A 23,098-nucleotide genomic window follows, 5' to 3' on the forward strand; every position below is an offset into this window, starting at 1 on the left:
AAAGAGTGTTCATTCTGCAGAATCAGCTAGCATGCAGGGGTCAACCATTCATACAAAATGGCAACCCTGGGAGGAGCACAAAGGTCCCTTTTAAGCACAGCCAGGGGAATTTTAGGAGGGATAGGTCATTTTCTACTGTGATTGATTAAGTAAGCAGCAGTTACATTTGTATACCTTTGATTGGCTGTGGCCCAGATTTTTACCATCCTTGGACATGTTTAGACATGTTTTAGGAACTGACTCAGCCCTGGAGCCCACTATCTCGGGCAAATCCTTTGTTCATAGTCCAGAGGTATTGCAGGAACTGACTCAGGCCCCTGGGCAGCTATCTTCCCAGGCCACATGTCAAGGTCGCTGTTGATCAATAGCCTTTGTTGGTGGTTTTTCCCAGAAGTCTTGTCTGCCTTTCTGGGAGACTGAAACTTAGGCCTAGCTGTAAACTGGAACAAATTTGGTCCTCTCACCTGGCTCATTAATCTTCCTTGTTTTTCTTGATTTTTTGAGGTAGGGTCTCACTCTAGCCCAGGCTGACCTGGAATTCTCTATGTAATCTCAGGGTGGCCTCCAACTCATGACAATCTTTCTACCCTTGCCTCTTGAGTACTGGGATTAAAGGCATGTACCACCACACCTGGTTTATTCTTTATTTTTTAAACAACTTTTTGTTCATTTTTATTTATTTATTTGAGAGTGACAGAGAGAAAGAGGCAGATAGAGAGACAGTAAGAATGGGCGCACCAGGGCTTCTAGCCATTGCAAACGAACTCCAGATGCGTGTACCCCTTGTGCATCTGGCTAACGTGGATCCTGGGGAATCTAGCCTCAAACCGGGGTCCTTAGGCTTCACAGGCAAGCGCTTAACCACTAAGCCATCTCTCCACCCCTTATTCTTTATTTTATTATTTATTTATTTATTGTTTTTCAAGGTAGAGTTTCACTCTAGTCCAGGCTGACCTGGAATTCACTATGTAGTCTCAGGATGGCCTCAAACTCACAGTGATCTTCCTACCTCTGCCTTCTGAGTGCTAGGATTAAAGGCATGCGCCACCACAACTGGTTTATTCTTTGTTTTTCAAAAGACTTTTCAAGATAGGTTTAGTGACATGTTTATAATCCCATAGAACATGGAGGCAGAAGGATGAGGAAATTCATGGCCAGGGTTGGCTATATTGTAGCTTGAAGCCAACCTGGACTACATGAGACCCTGCCTCAGAAAAACAGTAACAACAAAAAATCCTTTTCAAAAATGTCTTAAGGGAAGCTACCTTCATGTTAAAAATTTCTACCCTATCTCACAATGACATTTTATTTTTGTATTAACAGTGATATTTTAAGCACCCAATAAAGTGTTAAATCTAAAAAATAAATGTCTTAAGGGGCTGGGAATATTTCTCAGTGGTTAAAGATGCTTGCTTGCAATCTGATTCAGTTCCCAAACCACCTACATAAACTGGATGCAAAAAGTGGTGTAGGCTCTGGTGTTCATTAACAGTGGCAAGAGACCCTAATGTGTGCATGTATGCACACACCCACACACAAATAAATAAATAATAAAAATTTAAAAGATCTTAATAGGGATTGGGGAGATGGTGATAAATGATTTTTTTGGGATCTAGGAAGGGTCCCACAGAATTTATGAAGCCCAAGTTTTAGATTCTGTTCTATGTTTAATAAAGAATTAATAAAAAATGGACTCAAGAAGGATACATTATTATTATTATTATTATTATTATTATTATTATTATTATTGTGGGGTTTATTTAAGGGAGATTGGGACTTAAGAGAAATTGAAGCTTTCAAAGAGAGATTAAGCCACAGTCAGGAGGAAGGGAAGGGAAGCAGGCCTTTAAGGAGGGATTAGAGTAAAGCTGCTAGCACGTGGAGAGCTCACTAAGAGGAACTGAGGCTTTCAAAGAAAGACTGGAGTAGACACCAGTGCATAGAGGATAGAATTTCAGGGGCTATGTAGGGAGATTTAGGAGGAACATCCATGGCATCTACCATGTGCTTTCCCCATAGAAGAAAGTTAAAAGAGCAAGTGGTGGTGACGTAAGGAAGAATCGCAGAGAAAAAATATTAAAGAAGAGGCCAAGAAATTCAGAGGATAAATGAGTAGTGAAAAGAGTTACATTCATTGTTACCCTGTGCTTAAAGAAGTTACACAGGGGCTGGAGAGATGGGTTAGGAGTTATGGCACATGCCTGCAAAGCCTAAGGACCCAGGTTCAATTGTCCTGGACCCATGTTAGCCAGCTATACAAGGGGGCACCTGCGTCTGGAGTTTGTTTGCAGTGGCTGGAGGCCCTGGCACACTCATTCTCTCTCTCTCTCCCCCTCCCTCTCTCTCCCTCCCTCTCTCTCTCTCTCTCTCTCTCTCTCTCTCTCTCTCTCTCTCTCTCTCTCCCCCTGTCAAATAAATAAATGAACAAAAATAAAATATATTAAAAAAAGAAATTGCATAGGTAGCAGGCATGGAGCTAATAAGAGCACCCACGTGGTATATAGGGGAAATACACACATGGTAGATTGAGAGAACAGAGAAAAATCATGCATGTAATCAAAGTAAAAAGTTACCCCAAACTATAAAGCGAGAGGCAAGCAGAAGAGTTGCCCAGACCAAGAAAACAGTGTTATGCTGTCCCCTGTTGCCCAGACAAGAAGATGGCAGCCTGTAGATGCAAGGGGAAGGCTGGATTGGTTTGTAGATTTGAAGGGTAGACTCCAGGGACACCCTTCCTGGGCCAGCCCATCTGGGCATTGCATTAGACTGTGGGCAGCAGGGGCCACTGTAGATCACTCTCAATCATTCCATTTCTGCCAAGATTTCCTTTCTTATGCCAGGGTGAGATGGCATGTGGGGTGGCATCTCCTGGCTCTCTCTGGGCCTCAATTTCTAACTGAAACTGCCTAAAAGGAGCTAGCTTTCCCTTATCCTCCTTCATAGGCTCAGCTGTTAAAGGCACTTTCCTCAGCACCTATATAATGATGGTTGCAAAATGACACACCCATCTGTGATCCCAACATGCCTATGGCAATGAGAGGTAGAGCCAGGAGAATCTGGAAGTTTCTGGTCCAGCTAGACTGCTACACACGCAGGGCAACAAGAGAGGCTCTGTTTCAAAAAGAAGCAACCTTTAATCCCAGCACTTGAGAGGCAGAGGTAGTAGGTTCACTCTGAGTTCAAGGCTACCCTGAGACTACATAGTGAATTCCAGGTCAGTCTGAGCTAGAGTGAGACCCTACCTCGAAAAAGAAACAAGCAAACAATAAGAAAAACAAAAAAAGAAGAAGGTGGAGGCTGGGGAGATGATTTAGTGGTTAAAGGTGCTTGCTTGCAAAGCCTGAAAAGTCTGGTTTGGTCCCTCATTACTCATGTAAACCAGATGCACATGGTGGTGCATAGCATCTGGAATCCTTTTCCAATGGTTGGAGGCCCTGGTATGCCCATTCTCAACTCTCTCTCCTCTCTTTACTTGCAAATAAATATATATATATTGTTTTAAAAAGTCTAGACATGGTTGTATACACCTTTAATCCCAACACTCAGGAGGCAGAGGTAGAAGGATTCTCATGGGTTCAAGGCCGGCCTGGGACTAACCTCATAGTGTTAGGTCAGCCTGGGCTATAGTGAAACTCTACCTTGAAAAACAAAGTATTAAATAGCTATACCAAAAAGTGTATTTGACTCTGTTCTTAAAAAATATTTTCTGGGGCTGGAGAGATGGCTTGGCGGTTAAGCGCTTGCCTATGAAGCCTAAGGACCCCGGTTCGAGGCTCAGTTCCCCAGGTCCCACGTTAGCCAGATGCACAAGGGGGCGCATGCGTCTGGAGTTCGTTTGCAGTGGCTGGAAGCCCTGGTGCGCCCATTCTCTCTCTCTCCCTCTATCTGTCTTTCTCTCTGTGTCTGTCGCTCTCAAATAAATAAATAAATTAAAAAAAATATTTTCTGGGGTGGGGGGGCTAGCAAGATAGCATTTAAGGCATTTGCTTGTGAAGCCTAAGGACACAGATTCAATTCCCCAGAACCCGCATAAGCCAGATGCACATGTTTGGGCATGCATCTGGAGTTTGTTTGCAGTTTATTTATTTATTTGCAAGGAGAGAGAGAGAGGCAGGAAGGGAGGTGGGAGGAAAAATGGCATGCCAAGGCCTCAAGCCACTGCAGATGAACTCCAGATGCATGTGCCACTTTGTGCATCTGGCTTTGTGGGTACTAGGAAATCAAACCTGGGTTGTTACGCTTTTCAGCCAAGTGCCTTAACTGCTGAGCCTTATCTCCAGCCCAATATCTAACTCTTGTACATGCCCAATAAATGCTAAAAAAAAAAAAAAAAAGCCCCTCTTTTGACTTTAAAGCAAAATTACAAGAATTCTTCCATTATTTTGTTCCTCATATTTCCATTGGGTGGATTCCATTTCCTAGCTATTGTGAATAGAACAGAAATGAACATGGATGTACAGATATCTCAGTAGGGTGTACAGTACTTTGAGTGTATGCCTAGGAGTGGTATAGCTGGCTCATATGTTTCATTTTTAGCTTTTTAAGAAAGCTCCATGTGATTTTCTTTTTTTTTTCTTCAAAATTTTATTAACAACTTCCATGATTATAAAAAATATCCCATGGTAATACCCCCCCTCTCCCCACTTTCCCCTTTGAAACTCCATTCTCCATCATATCCCCTCTCCATCTCCATCAGTCTCTTTTATCTTGAGGTCATGATCTTTTCCTATTATGATGCTCTTGTGTACTGTCAGGCACTGTGAGGTCATGGATATCCAGGCCATTTTGCCTCCACATGATTTTCCATAGTGGCTGTACCATTTTACACTCCTACCAACAGTGAATAAGGGTCCTCCTTCCCCCACAGCCTCACCACTATTAGTTGTCATTAGTTTTCTTGATAATAGCCCTTCTGACTGGGGTGAGATGGAATATCCAAGTGGATTTTTTTTTTTCCTGGCTTTTCATTTTTTCCAGGTAGGGTCTTGCTCTAGCCTAGACTGAATTCACTATGGAGTCTCAGGCTGGCCTCATATTCACAAAAGTCCTTCTACCTCTGCCTTCTGAGGGCTGAGATTAAAGTGTACCACAATGGCTGGCCCAAGTGGATTTTGTTTTGTTTTGAAGCAGGATTTCACTATAACCCAGGCTGACCTAGAACTCACTCTGTAGCCCAGGCTGACCTCAAACTCACACAGCATTCTTCCTGCTTCAGCCTTCCAAGTGTGAGGATTAAAGGTGTGGGCAGCTTGAAGCGGTTTTACTTCATATTTCCCTAATGGCTAAGGTTGTGAACAGTTTTTAAAATACCTGTTGGCCATTTTGAGAAAACTCTGTTCATGCATTGGCCCATTTAAAATTTTCTTTTTTTTAAAATTTTTATTAACATTTTCCATAATTATAAAATATATCCCATGGTAATTCCCTCCCTCCCCACCCCCACACTTTCTCATTTGAAATTCCATTCTCCATCATATTACCTCCCCATTACAATCATTGTAATTACATATATACAATATCAACCTATTAAGTATCCTCCTCCCTTCCTTTCTCTACCCTTTATGTCTCCTTTTTACCTTACTGGCCTCTGCTACTAAGTATTTTGATTCTCATGCAGAAGCCCAGTCATCTGTAGCTAGGATCCACATATTAGAGAGAACATGTGGCGCTTGGCTTTCTGGGCCTGGGTTACCTGACTTAGTATAATACTTTCCAGGTCCATCCATTTTTCTGCAAATTTCATAACTTCATTTTTCTTTACCGCTGAGTAGAACTCCATTGTATAAATGTGTCACATCTTCATTATCCACTCATTTGTTGAGGGACATCTAGGCTGGTTCCATTTCCCAGCTATTATAAATTGAGCAGCAGTAAACATGGTTGAGCACGTAGTTCTAAGGAAATGAGATGAGTCCTTTGGATATATGCCTAGGAGTGCTATAGCTGGGTCATATTCTTTTTGTTTTTTTAAAAATATTTTTAATTTTTAATTTTATTTATTTCAGGGGGGTGGGGAGGAAGAGACAGAGAGAATAACCACACCAGGGCTTCCAGCCACTGCAAATGAACTCCAGACACATGTGCCACCTTGTGCATCTGGCTTACATGGGTATTGGAGAATTGAACCTGGATCCTTAGGCTTCTCAGGCAAGTGCTTTAACCACTAAGCCATGTCTCCAGTCTCTTTTTTGTTTTTTTGAGGTAGGGTCTTGCTCTAGCCCAGGCTGACTTGGAATTCACTATGTAGTCTCAGGGTGGCCTTGAATTTATGGGGATCTTCCTACCTCCACCTTCCGAGTGCTAGGATTAAAGGCATGTGTCACCACACCCAAATAATTTTGTTTTTTGGATCCTAACTTTTTTTTTTTTTTGGTTTGTTTTCTGAGGTAGGGTCTCACTCTAGCTCAGGCTGACCTGGAATTCACTATGTAGTCTCAGGGTGGCTTCGAACTCTTGGCGATCCTCCTACCTCCTAACTTTTAATGTATGTATGTAAGTAAGTAAGGGGATATGAGACTGAGTACCAGTTATGATTTGAGAAAGGGGACTATGAGAGGGGAACAAAAGGTGACAACAAGGGGGAAATGACAAAAGGAAATGTTTAGTATGAAAGCATAAAGGAGACCAAGTTGTTGGGGAGGAGAAAGAGGTGGGAAAGAAACAACATTTGTTTGAAGACACCATGATAAAACCTAATTCTTTGTACACTAATAAATTTGTACACAAATAAAAATTTGAAAGAAAAAGAAAAAAGAAAAAAGGTGGCTGGGGAGATGGGTCAGCTGTTAAAGGCATTTGCTTGCAAAACATGAAGGTCCAAGTTCAAGTTCAAGCCTCTCGCGCCCCTCCCCCATGTAAAACATGATGCAGAAAACAGTACAAGAATCTGGTGTTCCATTTGCAGTGGCAGGAGGCCCTGAGGTGCACGTACACATGCACGCGTGCATGCATGCACATAAACATGCAGATAAATAAATGCAAGTTTGTTTTTTTAAATCAAAGGGTGAAGAACAACAGTAATACAATGTGTGGGGTGGGTATTTCCACTAGGGTTTGGAGAATGCTGTGTGGGTAAAGTGCTTGCTATGCAAGCATGAGGACCTGGGTTCACATCCTCAGCACCCATGCAAAAACCTACCATGGAAGGCAGGGCATAGTGTATGCTTTTAATCTCAGCACTCAGGAGGCAGATGTAGGAGGATTGTCCTCAATTTGAGGCCTTCCTAGGTCTGCAGATTTCCAGGCAAGCCTGGACTAGAGTGAGACCCTACCTCAGAAAAAGAAAAATAGGGCTGGAAAGATGGCTCAGTGGTTAAGGCATTTGCCTGCAAGGCCCAAGGACCCAGTCTCAGCTCCCCAGTACCCATGTAAAACCAGATGCACAAGGTAGCACATACATCTGGAGTTCGTTTGCAGTGGCTAGAAGCCCTGGAAATCCCATTTTCTCTACTGCCTTTCTCCTTCTCCCCTCCCTTTAAAAGAGTAAATACACACCTTTAGTCCCGGCACTCAGAAGGTAGAGGTAGGCCATGAGTTCAAGGCCAGCCTGAGACTACATAGTGAATTCCAGGTCAGCCTGGGCTAGAGTGAAATGCTACCTCATAAAACCAAATAAATAAACAAATACAGCATATGTCATGCCCTTGCTGAAAATTCTTCAGGGGAAGCTCAGTGTGCTGGCTCATTACTGTATTCCCATCACTTGGGAGGCTGAACCAGGAGAATTGCCATGAGTTCCAGGCCAGCCTGAGCTACAAAGTGACTCTAGTCTCACTAAAAGAAAGAGAGAAAGAAAAAAGTTCCATTACACTTAGAGAAATTCCAAAAGAAATTGTTTCCTTGTGACAGTCTTGATATGTACTTCTGGTTGGCCTAGAACACCCTATGTAGACCAGGAAGGCCTTGAACTTGTGGCTACTTACTACCTCTGCCTAGAGTGCTAGAATTATAGGCTTGCACTATCATGCCTGACCAAGAGAACAAAAAAGAAACCAGACCAAACTAAAAGATTCCCCATGCCTGGTGTGGTGGCACACACCTTTAATACCAGCACTCGGAGGCAGAGGTAGGAGGATCACTGTGAGTTCAAGACCACTCTGAGGCTACATAGTGAATTCCAGGTCAGCCTGGGCTAGAGTGAGACCTTACTTCAAAAAACCAAAAAAAGAAAAAAAAAAAGATTCCCCACATGATCTGGTTCTGTCTCATGCTGCTCCAGTAAGTACCTGCTTCTCCAAAGCTGGCGAAACCCAAGGCAAGGGGCAGATTTTACTGGAGGGGATTTTTCTAGTGCCTGGGAACTCAGAGTTATTTTCACCTTTTAAAGAGTTGTAAAATAAGAACAATAAGAATTCATCTAGAGATTGAAACCCCCTCAAATATTTACCATGTAGATGGCTTTCCAGAAGTTGGCAGCCTAAGCTCTCAAAACATTTTCTTTCATTAGGATCATTACAATTAGTTATTCCTCCAAGTCATTCAGCACCTCACCACCAGTCTTTATGTAGATGCCCCCCAACTTTTTTTTTTTTTTTTTGGATTTTCGAGGTAGGATCTTACTCTAGCCCAGGCTGGCCTAGAACTCATGTCGATCCTTCTACCTTTGCCTCCTGAGTGCTGGGATTAAAAGCTACCACACCCGGCTTCTCTCTCTGTGTGTGTATGTTTAAATGTCGGAAAGAGTTGAATTTGTAAACTCTTCCACTCTGATTATGAATTCATATATATCTGTTTATATTTCTGTTAGCTTATGCCTCATGACTTTTTTGTGCATGTCTGTATATGTGTGGTGTGTATGTTTGTGCATATATGTGTACAGGTGACTATGCACATTTGTGAATGTATATCTGGAGGCCAGAGGTTGATATTAGATGTCTTCCTCAGTTATTTCTCCACCATATTTTATTTATTTATTTATTGGTTTTTCAAGGTAGGGTCTCATTCTAGCTGAGGCTGACCTAGAATTCACTATGTGGTCTCAGGGTGGCCTCAAACTTACAGCGATCCTCCTACCTCTGCCTCTCAAGGGCTGGGATTAAAGGAGTGTGCCACCATGTCTGGATATTTTTAAATATTTTTATTCCTTTGTAAGCAGAGAAAGAGAGAAGGAAAAATTTAGACAAAATATGGGTGCGTAGTCTCTTGCCTCGACAAATGAACTCTAGATCCATGTGCCACTTTGTGCATCTGGCTTTATGTGGGTACTTGGGAACTGAACCTGGATTGGCATGCTTTACAAGCAAACACTTTTTTTTCAATTGTTTTAAACAACTTCCATGACTATAAAAAATATCTCATGTTAATCCCCTCCCTACCCCCACTTTCCCCTTTGAAATCCATTCTTCACAGCAAACACTTTTAACCACTGAGCCTTTTCCACAGCTCCCCCTGCCCCTTTTTGTTGGCAGGGTCTCACTTTGAAGCCTAGGTTGGAACTCACTGTGTAGCCCAGACTGGTCTTCAACCCATGTAAATCCTTTTGCCTCAGCCTCCCAAGTGCTAGTGAGCCAAGTCTATGTACCCTTTTGTTCTTTGTAGCACTTACAGTTCTTTAATTTTTTTTCAACAATCATTTTTTCTTCCCTTTCCCTCTTGTGGAAAGATCTTGTTGACTATGTTTGAGTAAAATTAAATGTGTCTGCAATACATAGGTGCTCAGTAAATGTGTTAATTGAATGAATTATTTTATTTTTTTGTGTGTTTTAGTGTTTTCCAGGTAGGATCTGACTCTTTCTCAGGCTGACCTTGAACTCACAGTGAGACCTGTGCCTTCTGAGTGCTGGCATTAAAGGCATGCGGAAGTAGGAGGACTGCTGTGAGTTCCAGGCTAGCCTGAGAGTACACAGTGAATTCCAGGTCAGCCTGGACTAGAGTGTGACCCTATATTGAAAAAGAAAAAAAAAAAAAAAGTTAAAAACAGATAAGAGAAGCCAGGGACAGTGGCACATTCTTAGCACTTAGGAAGCTGAGTCAGGAGGACTGGCACAAATTTAAGGCCAGCCTAGGCCACTTATTGAGTTCAGGGCAGCCAGGGCTATATGGAAAGACCCTGTCTCAAACAAAAACAAAAATAATCCCAGCACTGTAGAGGTGGAACCAGGAGGATCAGGAGTTCAAGCACATACTGGTCTATATTAGGTCCCCTGTCAAAACCTGAGGGGTAAAATAAGAAGCCAGGCAAAATGATACTTCTCTTAGATACTGCCCTTAAGAGAGCAGATAAAACTTTTCTTTTTTCCTCCTCCCCATCTTTGTGGTGAAGGATAGGATGTTCAGAGTGGGATTTTTCCAAAGGTTACTTTAAGGGTATCTGTTTATAATAGAAAACCTTTCTCCTCCTATCATCTTTTTCTTTTGATAGAGAGTCTTCAGAATGACAGGGTCTAGCTGAAGTTTGTATCTAAGAGGTTCTGAGACTTTTGGGTGGAGGCTTCTGCTTGGGGTATGGAGAGAAGTGTGGGAGGCTCTGAAGGCTTCAAAAAAGACAAGACAAGGACACTTCACTAGTGCTTGTAGGTGTTCCCATCTAGGGAGAATGATAAGGGCTCATCTTGGATTTTCCTGGAGTTCAGTTATTTCAAATTGTTAAAACTAATAGAACACTTAAATACTACTACGAGCTTGGCCAAAAGGCTGAGAAGTGGCAGTTATTAAAAAAACAATTTTTTTTTTTTTGAGGTAGGGCTTCATTCTAGTCCAGGCTGACCTAGAATTCACTATATGTCTCAGAGTGACCTCAACTCATAGCAGTCCTATGTTGTTTCTCCCAAGTGCTGGGATTGAAATACGTATATCCTCACACTTGGCCAGTTATTATATTTTATACTTTGTTTTATTTTTTTATTTGCTTTTTTTTTTTGAGGTAGGGAATTGCTGTAGCCCAGGCTGACCTGGAATTCACTATGTAGTCTCAGGATGGTCTTGAACTCATGGCAATCCTCCTACCTCTGCTTCCTGAGTTCTGGGCCTGTTTTTTTCTAAATTTTTTTGTTTATTTTTATTTATTAATTTGAGAACGACAGACAGAGAGAGAAAGAGGCAGATAGAGAGAAAGAGAGAGAATGGGCGTGCCAGGGCTTCCAGCCACTGCAAACGAACTCCAGATGTGTGTGCTCCCTTGTGCATCTGGCTAACGTGGGTTCTGGGGAATCAAGCCTCGAACTGAGGTCCTTAGGCTTCACAGGCAAGTGCTTTAACCACTAAGCCATCTCTCCGGCCCCAACTGTTTTTTTTTTTTTTTTTTTTGGTTTTTCGAGGTAGGGTCTCACTCTAGCCCAGGCTGACCTGGAATTCACTATGGAGTTTCAGGGTGGCCTCGAATTTATGGCAATCCTCCTACCTCTGCCTCCCGAGTGCTGGGATTAAAGGCATGCGCCAAGTTTTTTTTTTTTGTTTTTTTTAACTCCAGTTGCATGTACCACTTTGTACATCTGGCTTATGTGGGTCCTGGGGAGTCAAACCTGGGTCTTTTGGCTTTGCAGGCAAGTGCCTTAGCCACTAAACCATCTCGCGAGCCCCGCCCCCTTTTTAAAGACTAGTTTATTAGGTACAGAGAGCTGTGGCCTGCAGTTCTGAATATTTGTTACTGTTTTTTTTTTTTTTTTTTTTTTTTTTTTTTTTTGGTTTTTCCAGGTAGGTTCTCACTCTGGTCCAGGCTGACCTGGAATTAACTCTGTCATCTCAGGGTGGCCTTGAGCTCATGGCAATCCTCCTACCTCTGCCTCCCGAGTGCTGGGATTAAAGGCATGCGCCACCACGCCCGGCTTTGTTACTGTTTTAACATTAGGACCCAGCTATTAAGCAATCGTGCTACTAACTACATTTAGATAATCAGATTACACAGACACACATACACACACACACACACACACCAGAAGCTAGTGTGCAATACCAGGGGATAAAGGTAGCCACTGGCGAATTGTAACATACATAATTTCTCGAAGCATGCTAACTGGAAGTGTTGAATTTTCATTTACTTTGGATATGTACCATCCCCCATGCTGGAGCCAGGGCCTCCTACATGCTAGGGGCCATGCTACCACTAAGCTGCACCCCAGTCCCAGATGTGCTACTTACTAGCTGTGCCTTGTAACAACATTTCTGAGCCCAAGCCTGCCTTTTCGCCATTAGGGAGTGTTAGGGATCCTAGAAGTCTTTCTCAGTACTGTCTTACATTCATATAACCAGTTTGGAAATTTAGAAACACTGCCCCTTCGGGCAGGTGCAGCTCTCTGACGAGGTTTATGAGTTTGCTGAGGTGAGTACGGGCTGGATTTCAGTCTCTGGTGCTACAGTATCTCACAGTCTGCAGAAGTGAGGGTCCTGCACTGTGTTTATTGTACAGGCTTTAACATCAGGTGAGTCAAGAAAAAGTGGAAGACCCAGTGACTACTACACAGACACATTGACCTTCCCCTTCCTGTTGTGATGATCCCTATTACTTATCAGACTGAACAGAACCTGTTAATTGCTCTAAATCAGTTATTTTGATGAGTCGTCCTCTTTTTGATACAGGGTCTTATGTAGCCTAGGCTGGCCTTGACTTACTATGCAGTTGAGGATGGCCTTGGGCTGTGCACCATCCCTGACTTTGATGAGTAGTCTTAAAGACAGTCATGATCATTTTAGCTAACCTTTTTTTTTGTTTTTAATCCTGAATTAGGGTCTCACTCTAGCCCAGGCTGACCTGAAATTCACTATGTAGTCTCAGGGCGACCACAAACTCACAATGATCCTCCTACCTCTGCTTCCCAAGTGCTGGGACTAAAAGACATGCACCACCATGCCTGGCCTTATTTTAGGGCACTGTAGAATGAGACTATATCTTGCCCATGGGTGGAATTTGGAATTTTTTGGTTAAAGTTTATTGAAACTCTGACTTTCAGGCAAAGATTGTTACTTGAAAGCTTGGTTTCAATGATAGGAAGAGAAGTTGCTGAACCCCAGTTTGCCTTCTTGCCACATCTTTGAAGCCCGAGCTGTCCCTATGGCTTTGTGACTCAAATAGAAGGGGGCCTATCGGTGTGACTCACCAGCAAAAGCACCATGTTGGAGTCAAAGCTGAAACAGGCCCTTGTTCTGCCATGACTTTTGTGACTGAGGGGCTAAACCATATAAATTTCCATTTTGTCATCTGCTATGATTATCAATAACAATAGTTTCCTCAAAGGCTTAGAGTATGAATGATGTGAATTAAGCCAGCTATGGTAATACATTCCTGTAATCCCAGTACTCATACAAATGAAACAAGAGGCTGAAGAGTTCAAGGCCAGCCTGGACTACATAGTTAGAACTTGTTCAAAACACCCCTCATAATAATAAAAGAATTAATACATGGAAAGCTAGTATTATATTCAGCACACAGTGTATGCCCTGCAAGCATTAGGTGCAAAGCCCAACCAGGTGGACATAGTCCCAGTTACTTAAAAGGCTAAGACAGGAAAATCAAAAGATCAAGGCCAGCCTAGGCAACTTAATGAGACCTTGTCCAGAACAAGTAAAAAGAGGACTGGTGGGCTGGAGAGATGGCTTAGCAGTTAAGGGGCTTGCATGCGAAGCCTATGGATCCAGGTTTGATTCTCCAGGTCCCATGTCAGCCAGATGTACAAGGTGACATATGCATCTGGAGTTCGTTTGCAGTTTGCCTTGGTGCACTCATTCATTCTCTCTCTCTCTAATAAATAAATTAATAAAAATAAATATTTAAAAAATAATAATAAAGAAAAGAGGACTGGTTGGCCGGGTGTGGTGCATGCCTTTCATTCCAGCCCCCAGGAGGCAGGCAGAGGTAGAAGGATCACTGTTAGTTCAAGGCCAGCCTGAGACTACAGAGTGAATTCCAGGTCAGCCTGGGCTAGAGTAAGGATGTACCTTGAAAAAAAAAAATTATTTGAGAGAGAGAGACAGAGAAAAAAAGGCAGACAGAAAGTAAGGGTGAGTATGAGCATGCCAGGGCCTCTTGCCACTGCAAACAAATGCCAGACACATGCACATTTGTGCATCTGGCTATATGTGGGTACTGAGGAATCAGACTCGGCCAGCAGGCTTTGCAAGCAAGCACCTTTAACCACTGAAATATTTCCCTTGCCTTTCTTTCTTTTAAAAATTCTTTTGTTTATTATTTATTTATTTGAGAGTGACAGACAGACAAAGAGGCAGATAGAGAGACAGAGAAAGAGTGAGAGAGAGAGAATGGTCGCACCAGGGCCTCTAGCCATTGCAAATAAACTCCAAATGTATGCAATCCCTGTGTATCTGGCTAATGTGGGTCCTGGGGAATCGAGCCTCCAACCGGGGTCCTTAGGCTTCACAGGCAAGCACTTAACCATTAAGCCATCTCTCTAGTCCATTTCTTTATTTTTGACAGAATCTTACTCTGTAGTCCAGGCTGGTCTCAAATTCACTATCTTTCTATTGCATTAGCTTTTTTTTGAGGTAGGGTCTCACTCTAGCCCAGGCTGACCTGGAATTCACTATGTAGTCTCAGGCTGGCCTTGAACTCATGGCCATCCTCTGCTTCCCAAGTGCTGGGATTAGAGGTGTGCGCCACCACACTAGGCTTGCCTTAGCTTCTTGAATATTAAGATTATAGGTGTGTACCATTTTACCTGTTTTATTCTTCTTAAATTGATAGGGTTTCCCCCACTCCTTAGAAATAACTAGAAACAGGGCTGGGGATATAGTTCAGTTGGTAGAGTACTTGCCTAGTATGCACAAATCCCTGGGTTTGGTCTTCATTACTACATAAACCGTGGTGTCAGCTTGTGGTCCTAACACATGGGACGTGGTGGCAGGAGAATCAGGAGTTCAAAGTCATCCTGTGCTACATAGTGATTTTGGGGTTAGCCAGGGCTACATGAGACTGTGCCTGAAAAAAATAAGAATCAACCAGGCATGGTGGCACACGCCTTTAATCCCAGCACTCAGTAGGCAGATTGCTGTGAGTTCAAGGCTACCCTGGGACTACAGAGTAGTTCCAGGTCAGTCTGGGCTACAGTGGGACCCTATCTCAGAAAAAAAAAAAAAGAAAGAAAAAGAAAAAACTCCCAAAATAAATAAATAACACAGAAAATTCACAACCAGAAACAGACTACTAAAAACTGCAAATTAGTGGCCTATAGTAATACTTTAGTTATAAGTGGTAAAGGAGGGAAATAGAATATTAAAACAATTGTAAATGATGCTTAACATTTTCAATTCCAAGTTCAGTCAGCACAGTCATAACTGACATTTACCCTGAACCTCATGGGTGAATGGCACTGAACCAAATCCCACAAGAAATATTATCTTGTGCCTACGTGAGCAAACCAGCTTTGAGCTATTGCTCTCAGAAGCTCTGCATCATAACAGTTGATGTTAATATGTTGTACAAATCCAGCTGTGGAAACATTAGGTTAAAATAGAAAAAAACAAAAACCCATATAACAAATTTAAGAGAAGAAGAAACTGGGGCCGAGGAGGTAGTTCACTGACTAAGGCACTTGCTATAAACATGAAGGCCTGATTCACCCTGAGTTCCATTCCCCAGCACCATACAAACAGGCAGGCATGGTCTGTAACCATCCTATGGGGAGTAGACTCCTCAGAATCTCCAGGAAATTGCTGATCAGCCAGTCTGACTGGAAACAGCAGCTCAGGGTTCAGTAGAGAGGCTCTATCTCAAGGAAATAAAGTGGAAAGAGCAATAGAAGAGGACTCCATGTTGTTCACCTCTGACCTCAGCATGCATGCACATAGGATGTGGGCATCTGTGTGTGCGCATGCACATGTGTATGCACACATGTAGGAAAGGAAACAGCAATTGAAGCTCAGTAGGGCCTGTAATCCTAGCACTAGAGGGGTAAAGCCAGGAGTATCAGTTCAACATTATCCTGAGCTACCTAGCAAGTTCAAGGCCAACTTGGGTAATAAGAGACTTCATTTCAAAACAAATAAAAAAAACCTTAGTACCATCTACGTTTTGTCTTAAACCAAGAAATCACTGTACAATGCTGTTAAAGTCTAAGGATCTTAAGTTATTAATTAATATTTTAACAAATATTTCAGTATGTAAAGGTGAATTTTATCTTATTAATCATTATATAAATAATGTAAAGTGTGTTTTATTCAGGATTTTAGGTGGACTTTTTTTTTGTTCATTTTTTATTTATTTATTTGAGAGCGACAGACATAGAGAGAAAGACAGATAGAGGGAGAGAGAGAGAATGGGCGCGCCAGGGCCTCCAGCCACTGCAAATGAACTCCAGATGCGTGCACCCCCTTGTGCATCTGGCTAACGTGGGACCTGGGGAACCGAGCCTCGAACCAGGGTCCTTAGGCTTCACAGGCAAGCGCTTAACCACTAAGCCATCTCTCCAGCCCTGGACTTTTTTTTTTAAAGGCACAGTTTTTTGTTGTTTTTGTTTTTGTCATTTTTTCAAGGTAGAATCTCACTCTTTAGTCCAGGCTGACCTGGAATTCACTGTGTAGTCTCAGGGTGGCCTTGAACACACAGCAAATGATCCTCCCACCTCTGCCTCCCAAGTGCTGGGATTAAAGCTGTGAAGGTGTGCACCACCACACCCAGAAGTTTCTTTTTTAAAAATTTTTATTTCTTGCTTATGTATTTATATATTCTTATACATTTTAATTTTTATTTATTTGAGAGAGAGAGAGAGAGAGGCATATATAGAGAGAGGATAGGCATGCCAGAAGCTCCAGGTGTTACAAACTCCAGATTCATGCACCACCTTTTGCATCTGGTTTACATTCCTAGGAAATTGAACCTGGGTCCTTAACTGCTAAGCCATCTCTCCAGACCCAGTCTCATTTTTGTAAGTCAGATAGGTCTGTAACTTATTCTGTCCCTGGGGCAGAACTCATGGCCATTCTCTTGCTTCAACCTTTCGAATGCCACCATGCCTAGCTTTGTTTCTGTGATGAAAATTCAGATACAAGGGAAACCTGAGCAGGGTGTGGTGGCTCATGCCTTAAAATCAGCATTGGCAAGCAGAGCCAGGATTGCTGCAATTTTGAGGCTATCCTGGGGTACATAGTGAGATCTTGTCTCAAAATAAGTGAGTAAATAAAATCCTGGTAGATGTCAAACATTTGTGATGAAAATGTATTTCTACCTGACCTCTAAGTTTAATAACACATTTGGTATTAAAGTGCCATTTCACCAGCCCACAAGGTTTTTTTTCCGTTTTGTTTTTTCCAGTCTACATTAAGTGTTGGAGCTGGGAAGATGGCTCTGTGGTTAAAAGTACAGGTTTGCAAACTCTGGTGGCCCAGGTTCTCTATCATTCATATAAAGTCATACACAAAGTGATACATCTCTGAAATTCATTTACAGTGGCAAGAGACCCTGCCCCCCCCCACACAAATGTGTGTGCAAATAAATTGATAAAATTTAAAAAAAGTTTTTCCTATGGCAGGCATGGTGGTACAGACATGCAATCCCAGCATTTGGAAGAGAGGCTAGTCCAGCATAGAAAGACTCAGTATCATAAAGCAAAACAAAGCAACAGTAATAAAAACAAAAGAAACAAGAGTTTCCTTTACTTGCAGTCAAATTTAGTGATTATCATTTTCTGTAGTTCTCCTCCCTTTTTCCTCCTCACCTCAGCCCTTCTCCCTAAGGTTCCTTTTGCAGGCTACCCCGTCATTACCATCATAATACCATTTAAGGTAGCTCGGCTAGATGTATTTATTCTGAGTCCCACAATCGGGTTTCTCTTTTAGCCTTTCTTCCTAAATCAAGTTGACAACCCAGTTTATTTTTCATTCTTTTCATTTCAACAACTCCTCATTTAGATTGGTTAGGAGGATATAATGTAATCCAGGCGCAGCCTCTTCCCCTTGGAACTGGTGTTTGCTAGGCTTCCTCCTTTCCTGGCTGAACGTGTTGAAGTCGGGCGAGTACCTTGTGAAGGACTTCAGCCCCCACAGTTCTCTGTGTGCGCATGCCCTCTCTTCTCACAGTTGTCAAAGTGCTTTTGCCAGAGCGGTCACATAATCAACCCGATAGAAGAAAATAAATACTGTTCACTTTTAAATTTTATCGATCCTTAAAAACTGGACACTCAAAGGTAACTGCTACTACAAATGTTTTACTTGAAATTGGGTGAGTGCATGTAAAAGACGGTCTATTGTGTGTGTGGTGGGGGAGGGGAAGGAGGTATCTATTTCTCAGACTTTGCTATATCTAAGCAAAAAACCCTCAAATGAAGCAAACCATATGGGCAGTTATTGAGAGCTACTGCATATTTGCTTAGTCAATGTTACCTTAATGCTTGGCTCACCTTTTGTTTAAAAGGTCTTATTTATTAAAAGGTGGGTCTTGACCTTGACAGAGTGAATTTGTGCAGAAAGTGAAATTTGTATGTTTAAGGAGTATTGAGAAATGAGTGTTAAGAATTTAATGATATATTAATATTAATTATAGCCTTTATAAAATATTCTGAGTCTAGGTTACTTTTTTGCTGTAGTAGAGTATTATGTTTTTTTTTTCCACCAAAAGCATGTAGTTTAGACTAAAGAAATTAACAATGTTAGAGACAAGCAAGAAAGGCTGGGTGATATTAAAATTCTAATCAAATGCATATTTCAGCCATGATGATATGGCTATTGTAAAGATAATTCTAGCTCACTGGAAGCCACTCAAATTCCAGAATTACAATGGTTTACTGCAGCACTGTTTAAACCAAGTAGGAAAATGTCTTTCTGTGACCATCTTCTTTGGCAGTGATGGAACTTTGTTGTCTGAATACAAGACTCACTTGCCTCTTTGTGCTATATTTACAATATTAATCAAAGGCATTGCTTTAGATGGAGGGAACTGGGGACCATAAAAGCAATCTTAAGTAGGTTTTATTGCTAGTAGCTGGGAATTTGTGATTCATGTTATGTTGGGTTGGGGTTTTTTTTCAAGAGGAAGGGGAGCGGCAGGGATGTGAGAAATAAAGTAAGGTGGCCGTTAAGCATTTCCTTCAGCCCACTATTTTGTGTATGAAACTTTGAAATGAAAGCTATCTATCTTAATAGTAGTTTTTAATAAAACAGAACTACTTTTCATCTAATTTCTGGGCCTGCTATCTTTTGTGTAATAGTCAAGTGCATCGTACCTCCATTTTCTAAGAGTTATAGTGAGGATGTCCAAGGCAGAGCTTCTGTGTATATCTGAATGCCCTTCCACAAATGTCCTGAGAAAGATGCTTCTCCAGTATGAGTTAATTAGCTGTATTAAATGTATTAATAACTTTGTTGCAATTGTACTGAATCATCATCTAAAAATAATTACATGTTTGGTCATCTGCTCCTTTAACATGTCAAAATATTTGTCTCGGGGTCTCAGCCCTGTTATATTCATATATTTAAAGCAATTAACATATTCTAAGAGACAAGCAAACTCAATGATAACTGCATGCATGGAAATCTCCTAGCTTTGAGTGATTACTATTTTCATCCTTGAATAAGAAAATGGGCTGTATGACAGAGGTGAATATAGCCCTGCTATGTGAAGTGGAAAATACCATACACTCCTTATATGGCTAAATGAGACAGTGATGGCGATACACTATAATTACAATGTATGAGGATTTGGGACTCTGTACTCCTCTATTTTTAACACTTGCTAGCATATGGCAATTCAGGGTCACCAAACCATAGTCGTTCACCGCTAATACTGGTGATAAAAGAATGGATTCTAAATTTGCCAGTCTTGTGACCAAGGCAGCAGCAGGAGGACTCGAAAATGAAAATCTGGCAACCCCAGAATTAACTGTCTACTTAAATCTCAGATGCATTTTTAAAGTCCCGCCCCCACTCCATCTCACAGACACTCCCTCCCTCTCTCTGACCTCAAATCCAACCAGAAGCATTTTTCTACTCTGCAGAGAAATTCTCAGGCTCCTGTTGAGACCTGAAACACTGAGAAGCCAAGAAATCTCTTGTGTGGTAGAACTGCAGACGAGAAAATTGGAGAATAAGCAGAAAGACCATAATCTTTAGAGTAACAAAAAGCAAGAATTTCCAAACGTTTTCAGTATTTTTTTTTTTTTTTTTTTTGGAGAGAGAGAGAGAGAGAGAGAGGGAGAGAGAGGGAGGGGAGGGGAGGGGAGGGGACGGGAGGGAGATAGATCTCATATAGCATAGCGTAGCCTTGCCTCGAACTCGCTATTTAGTCAAGGATGACCTTGAACTTCTGGTCTTTCTGCCTCTACCTCCCGAGACCTTTTAAAAACGGGAGTTTTCTTTTAAATTAAAACGTCTCCTGACAAAATGGAGTAGCTGCCGCTTCTGAAGCCAGAGCATGATTGTGCAGCTGAGTCCTTCTAACAAATGCCAAAGATTTCCTCTGTCGTGCCTCACTGCAGCTAAATGAAACAATTATCTCAGGCAAGAAGGCAGCTTGCTAATCAAGAAGGATAACTCGGCGTGTTTTTGTTTTAAGTGCTCGAACTGGGGAAGGGGGGGGGGGGAGAAAGGGTCGTGTGCGGTGTCTTTTTAACCTTGCTGAAGGACGCAGCACTATTTATTGACGTATGCAAATAACTGGGGGAGGGTGGTGCTTGGGAAAAAACAGGAACCAGAATCAGTTTCTCATTGCAGGGTGAACGCTGTGAGTTCCGGTGAAGGGGAAAAAGAGACGTGGCGAAATTGCTGTCTTTCTGTCTTATAAGCACATCTCTCACTAATACAGAAAAGGAACCACGACATCAGAAAGGGTGAAGACGCTCTCACAGTATTTTTAGAGACCTTGCTCGAGTCCCCCCTCCCCCCAGTCCGACCTGTTCTTCTAAATGGGAGATTATGGATTTGCACTGCAATTGGCTGGTGGCGATGGCACTGGATTTTCGCTAGTAAAACGCCCGCCCGCCGGCTTCAGTGAGGGGCATTAATGATCACGCTGACAATAACGCGTCTCTTTCTCTCCCGTTTCAGCTGCGCAAACCATGCAGGATGATTTACTGATGGACAAAAGCAAAACCCAGCCCCAGTCTCAGCAACAGCAGCGGCAGCAGCAGCAGCAGCAGCAGCTCCAGCCCGAGCCCGGCGCAGCAGAAGCCCCGTCCACGCCCCTCTCCTCCGAGACCCCCAAGCCCGAGGACAGCAGCGCAGTGCCGGCTCTGAGCCCCACCTCGGCCCCGCCAGCCCCCAACGGCCCCGACAAGATGCAGATGGAGTCGCCGCTCCTGCCGGGCTTGAGTTTCCATCAGCCCCCACAGCAGCCGCCGCCGCCCCAGGAGCCTGCGGCGCCCGGAGCGTCCCTGTCGCCGTCTTTCGGCAGCACCTGGTCCACGGGCACGACGAACGCGGTGGAGGACAGCTTCTTCCAGGGGATCACCCCGGTCAACGGGACCATGCTCTTCCAGAACTTCCCGCACCACGTCAACCCCGTGTTCGGAGGCACCTTCTCGCCGCAGATCGGCCTGGCGCAGACCCAGCACCACCAGCAGCCGCCGCCGGCGCCGCAGCCCGCGCAGCCCCCGCAGGCGCAGCCCCCGCAGCAGCGCCGCTCGCCCGCCAGCCCCAGCCAGGCGCCCTACGCGCCCCGGAGCGCCGCCGCCGCCGCCTACGGCCACCAGCCCATCATGACCAGCAAGCCGTCCTCCTCGTCGGCCGTGGCCGCCGCCGCCGCCGCCGCCGCCGCCTCCTCGGCTTCGTCCAGCTGGAACACGCACCAGAGCGTGAACGCCGCGTGGAGCGCGCCGTCTAACCCGTGGGGAGGCCTGCAGGCGGGCCGGGACCCTCGCCGAGCCGTCGGTGTGGGCGTGGGCGTGGGCGTGGGGGTACCATCCCCGCTTAACCCCATCTCGCCGCTCAAAAAGCCCTTCTCCAGCAATGTGATCGCGCCGCCCAAGTTCCCTCGTGCGGCCCCGCTCACCTCCAAGTCCTGGATGGAGGATAACGCTTTCCGGACCGATAATGGTAACAATCTGTTGCCATTTCAGGTAATGCCCCCGCCGCACTGGCACACGCCTTCTCCCTTCTCCCCTACTTTTCTTATGGTTCCATCCGTTGACATTTTTGAAAGGGCAGTGATGTCCAACTTCCCTTCACACTCCAAGCCTCCAGTTCATTGGGGCTGTTCCATTCCTGAGGGAACCAGGGGGAGGGATGAAGCTGGGGGTACCTTGTGACTGCTTGGGGGATTGTATTTATACGTCCTCTCAGGGTAGACAAGATCCTTTTTTCCTTTCATTTATTTTCTCCTTTGCTGTGCTTCTACTTTCATTTTGACCTTCTTTGACAAATAAAGCTGCAAGTGTATGGCAAGGTGCCTGCATAGTCCCAGGATGAGTAGGCTGAGATTCCTATCATTTTAAGTAGCTACACATTTCAGGTTATGCAATCCTAGGCTCTGGGTGCCACCTGAAAGCCATCCACACCCAAACCACCCTGGCTTTACTCTCAAGGAGGTTAACAGCCTTGAGTGGTGCTGTTTCAAATAGTTGCATATGCTCAATTAAACTAATGTGAACACATGTGTTTATGTCTCACTAAGGTTCTGGGATCATTAATAACAATCAGCATATTGCCCCTGCCAGGAAAATTATGAGTGTGAGATTCCAATAAACACCCAGAACTGTGATGGATTGTGGTGGAAGAGTGGAACTTCTAGGGGGAATCATTCCCATGTTACCTAAAAGAGGAATTAGAAATTGTGTGGGGGATTTTTGCAGAGGAAAGAGACAATAGGACACGACCTTCAGAGCCATATTGCAGTGGAGTCTATTAGCTAGCTAGCACTGAAATATTTAAAGCTGCAGTGTCCTTCCCCATTTGGGTTATTTAAGAAGATGATGCAGATCAATTACAGCATTTGAAACTGGGCAAAGTGAAAGTCTTGCAACTTTAATGAAAAATGAGTCTTGTGCCTTGGTATTAAATGCCAGTGAAAAAATCCAGGAAGTGCTGCAGACACAAATTGAATGGAGAATGTCCTTCTTTCTCTTTGTGCTTTCTGACCCGGTCTACAGCCACAGCAGTTGATGGTGTTATAAAGGAGCTGTTGAGGGTGCTTGTGTTCACTGAGAGTCTCTGCTCTCTGATCTGCACTTGCCCTTGTCCTTCCCCTTCCCTTTCCCCTGTGAACTGATTTGTCCACAAGCAGAGA

General features: G+C 43.4%; 1 protein-coding gene across 11 annotated transcripts in view; it reads left to right on the plus strand.

Annotated features, from left to right (window-relative positions):
- Nucleotides 1–23,098, plus strand: part of Cpeb3 (cytoplasmic polyadenylation element binding protein 3) — a 286,188-nt gene that overhangs the window by 42,605 nt on the left and 220,485 nt on the right. For 7 of the 11 annotated variants that reach the window (XM_045157044.1, XM_045157040.1, XM_045157018.1 and 4 more), the window contains exon 2: nt 20,923–21,932. In XM_045157044.1, coding sequence (XP_045012979.1) covers nt 20,934–21,932 — 999 coding nt within the window. In that variant the 5' untranslated portion in view covers nt 20,923–20,933. Of the gene's footprint in view, nt 1–17,944; nt 18,104–20,589; nt 20,706–20,922; nt 21,933–23,098 lie in introns of those variants that run through there. The other 4 variants (XM_045157034.1, XM_045157038.1, XM_045157037.1 and 1 more) reach the window with 4 other exon arrangements.

The sequence above is a fragment of the Jaculus jaculus genome, chromosome 1, assembly GCF_020740685.1.
Source record: "Jaculus jaculus isolate mJacJac1 chromosome 1, mJacJac1.mat.Y.cur, whole genome shotgun sequence".
Classification (NCBI taxonomy): Eukaryota; Metazoa; Chordata; class Mammalia; order Rodentia; family Dipodidae; genus Jaculus; species Jaculus jaculus.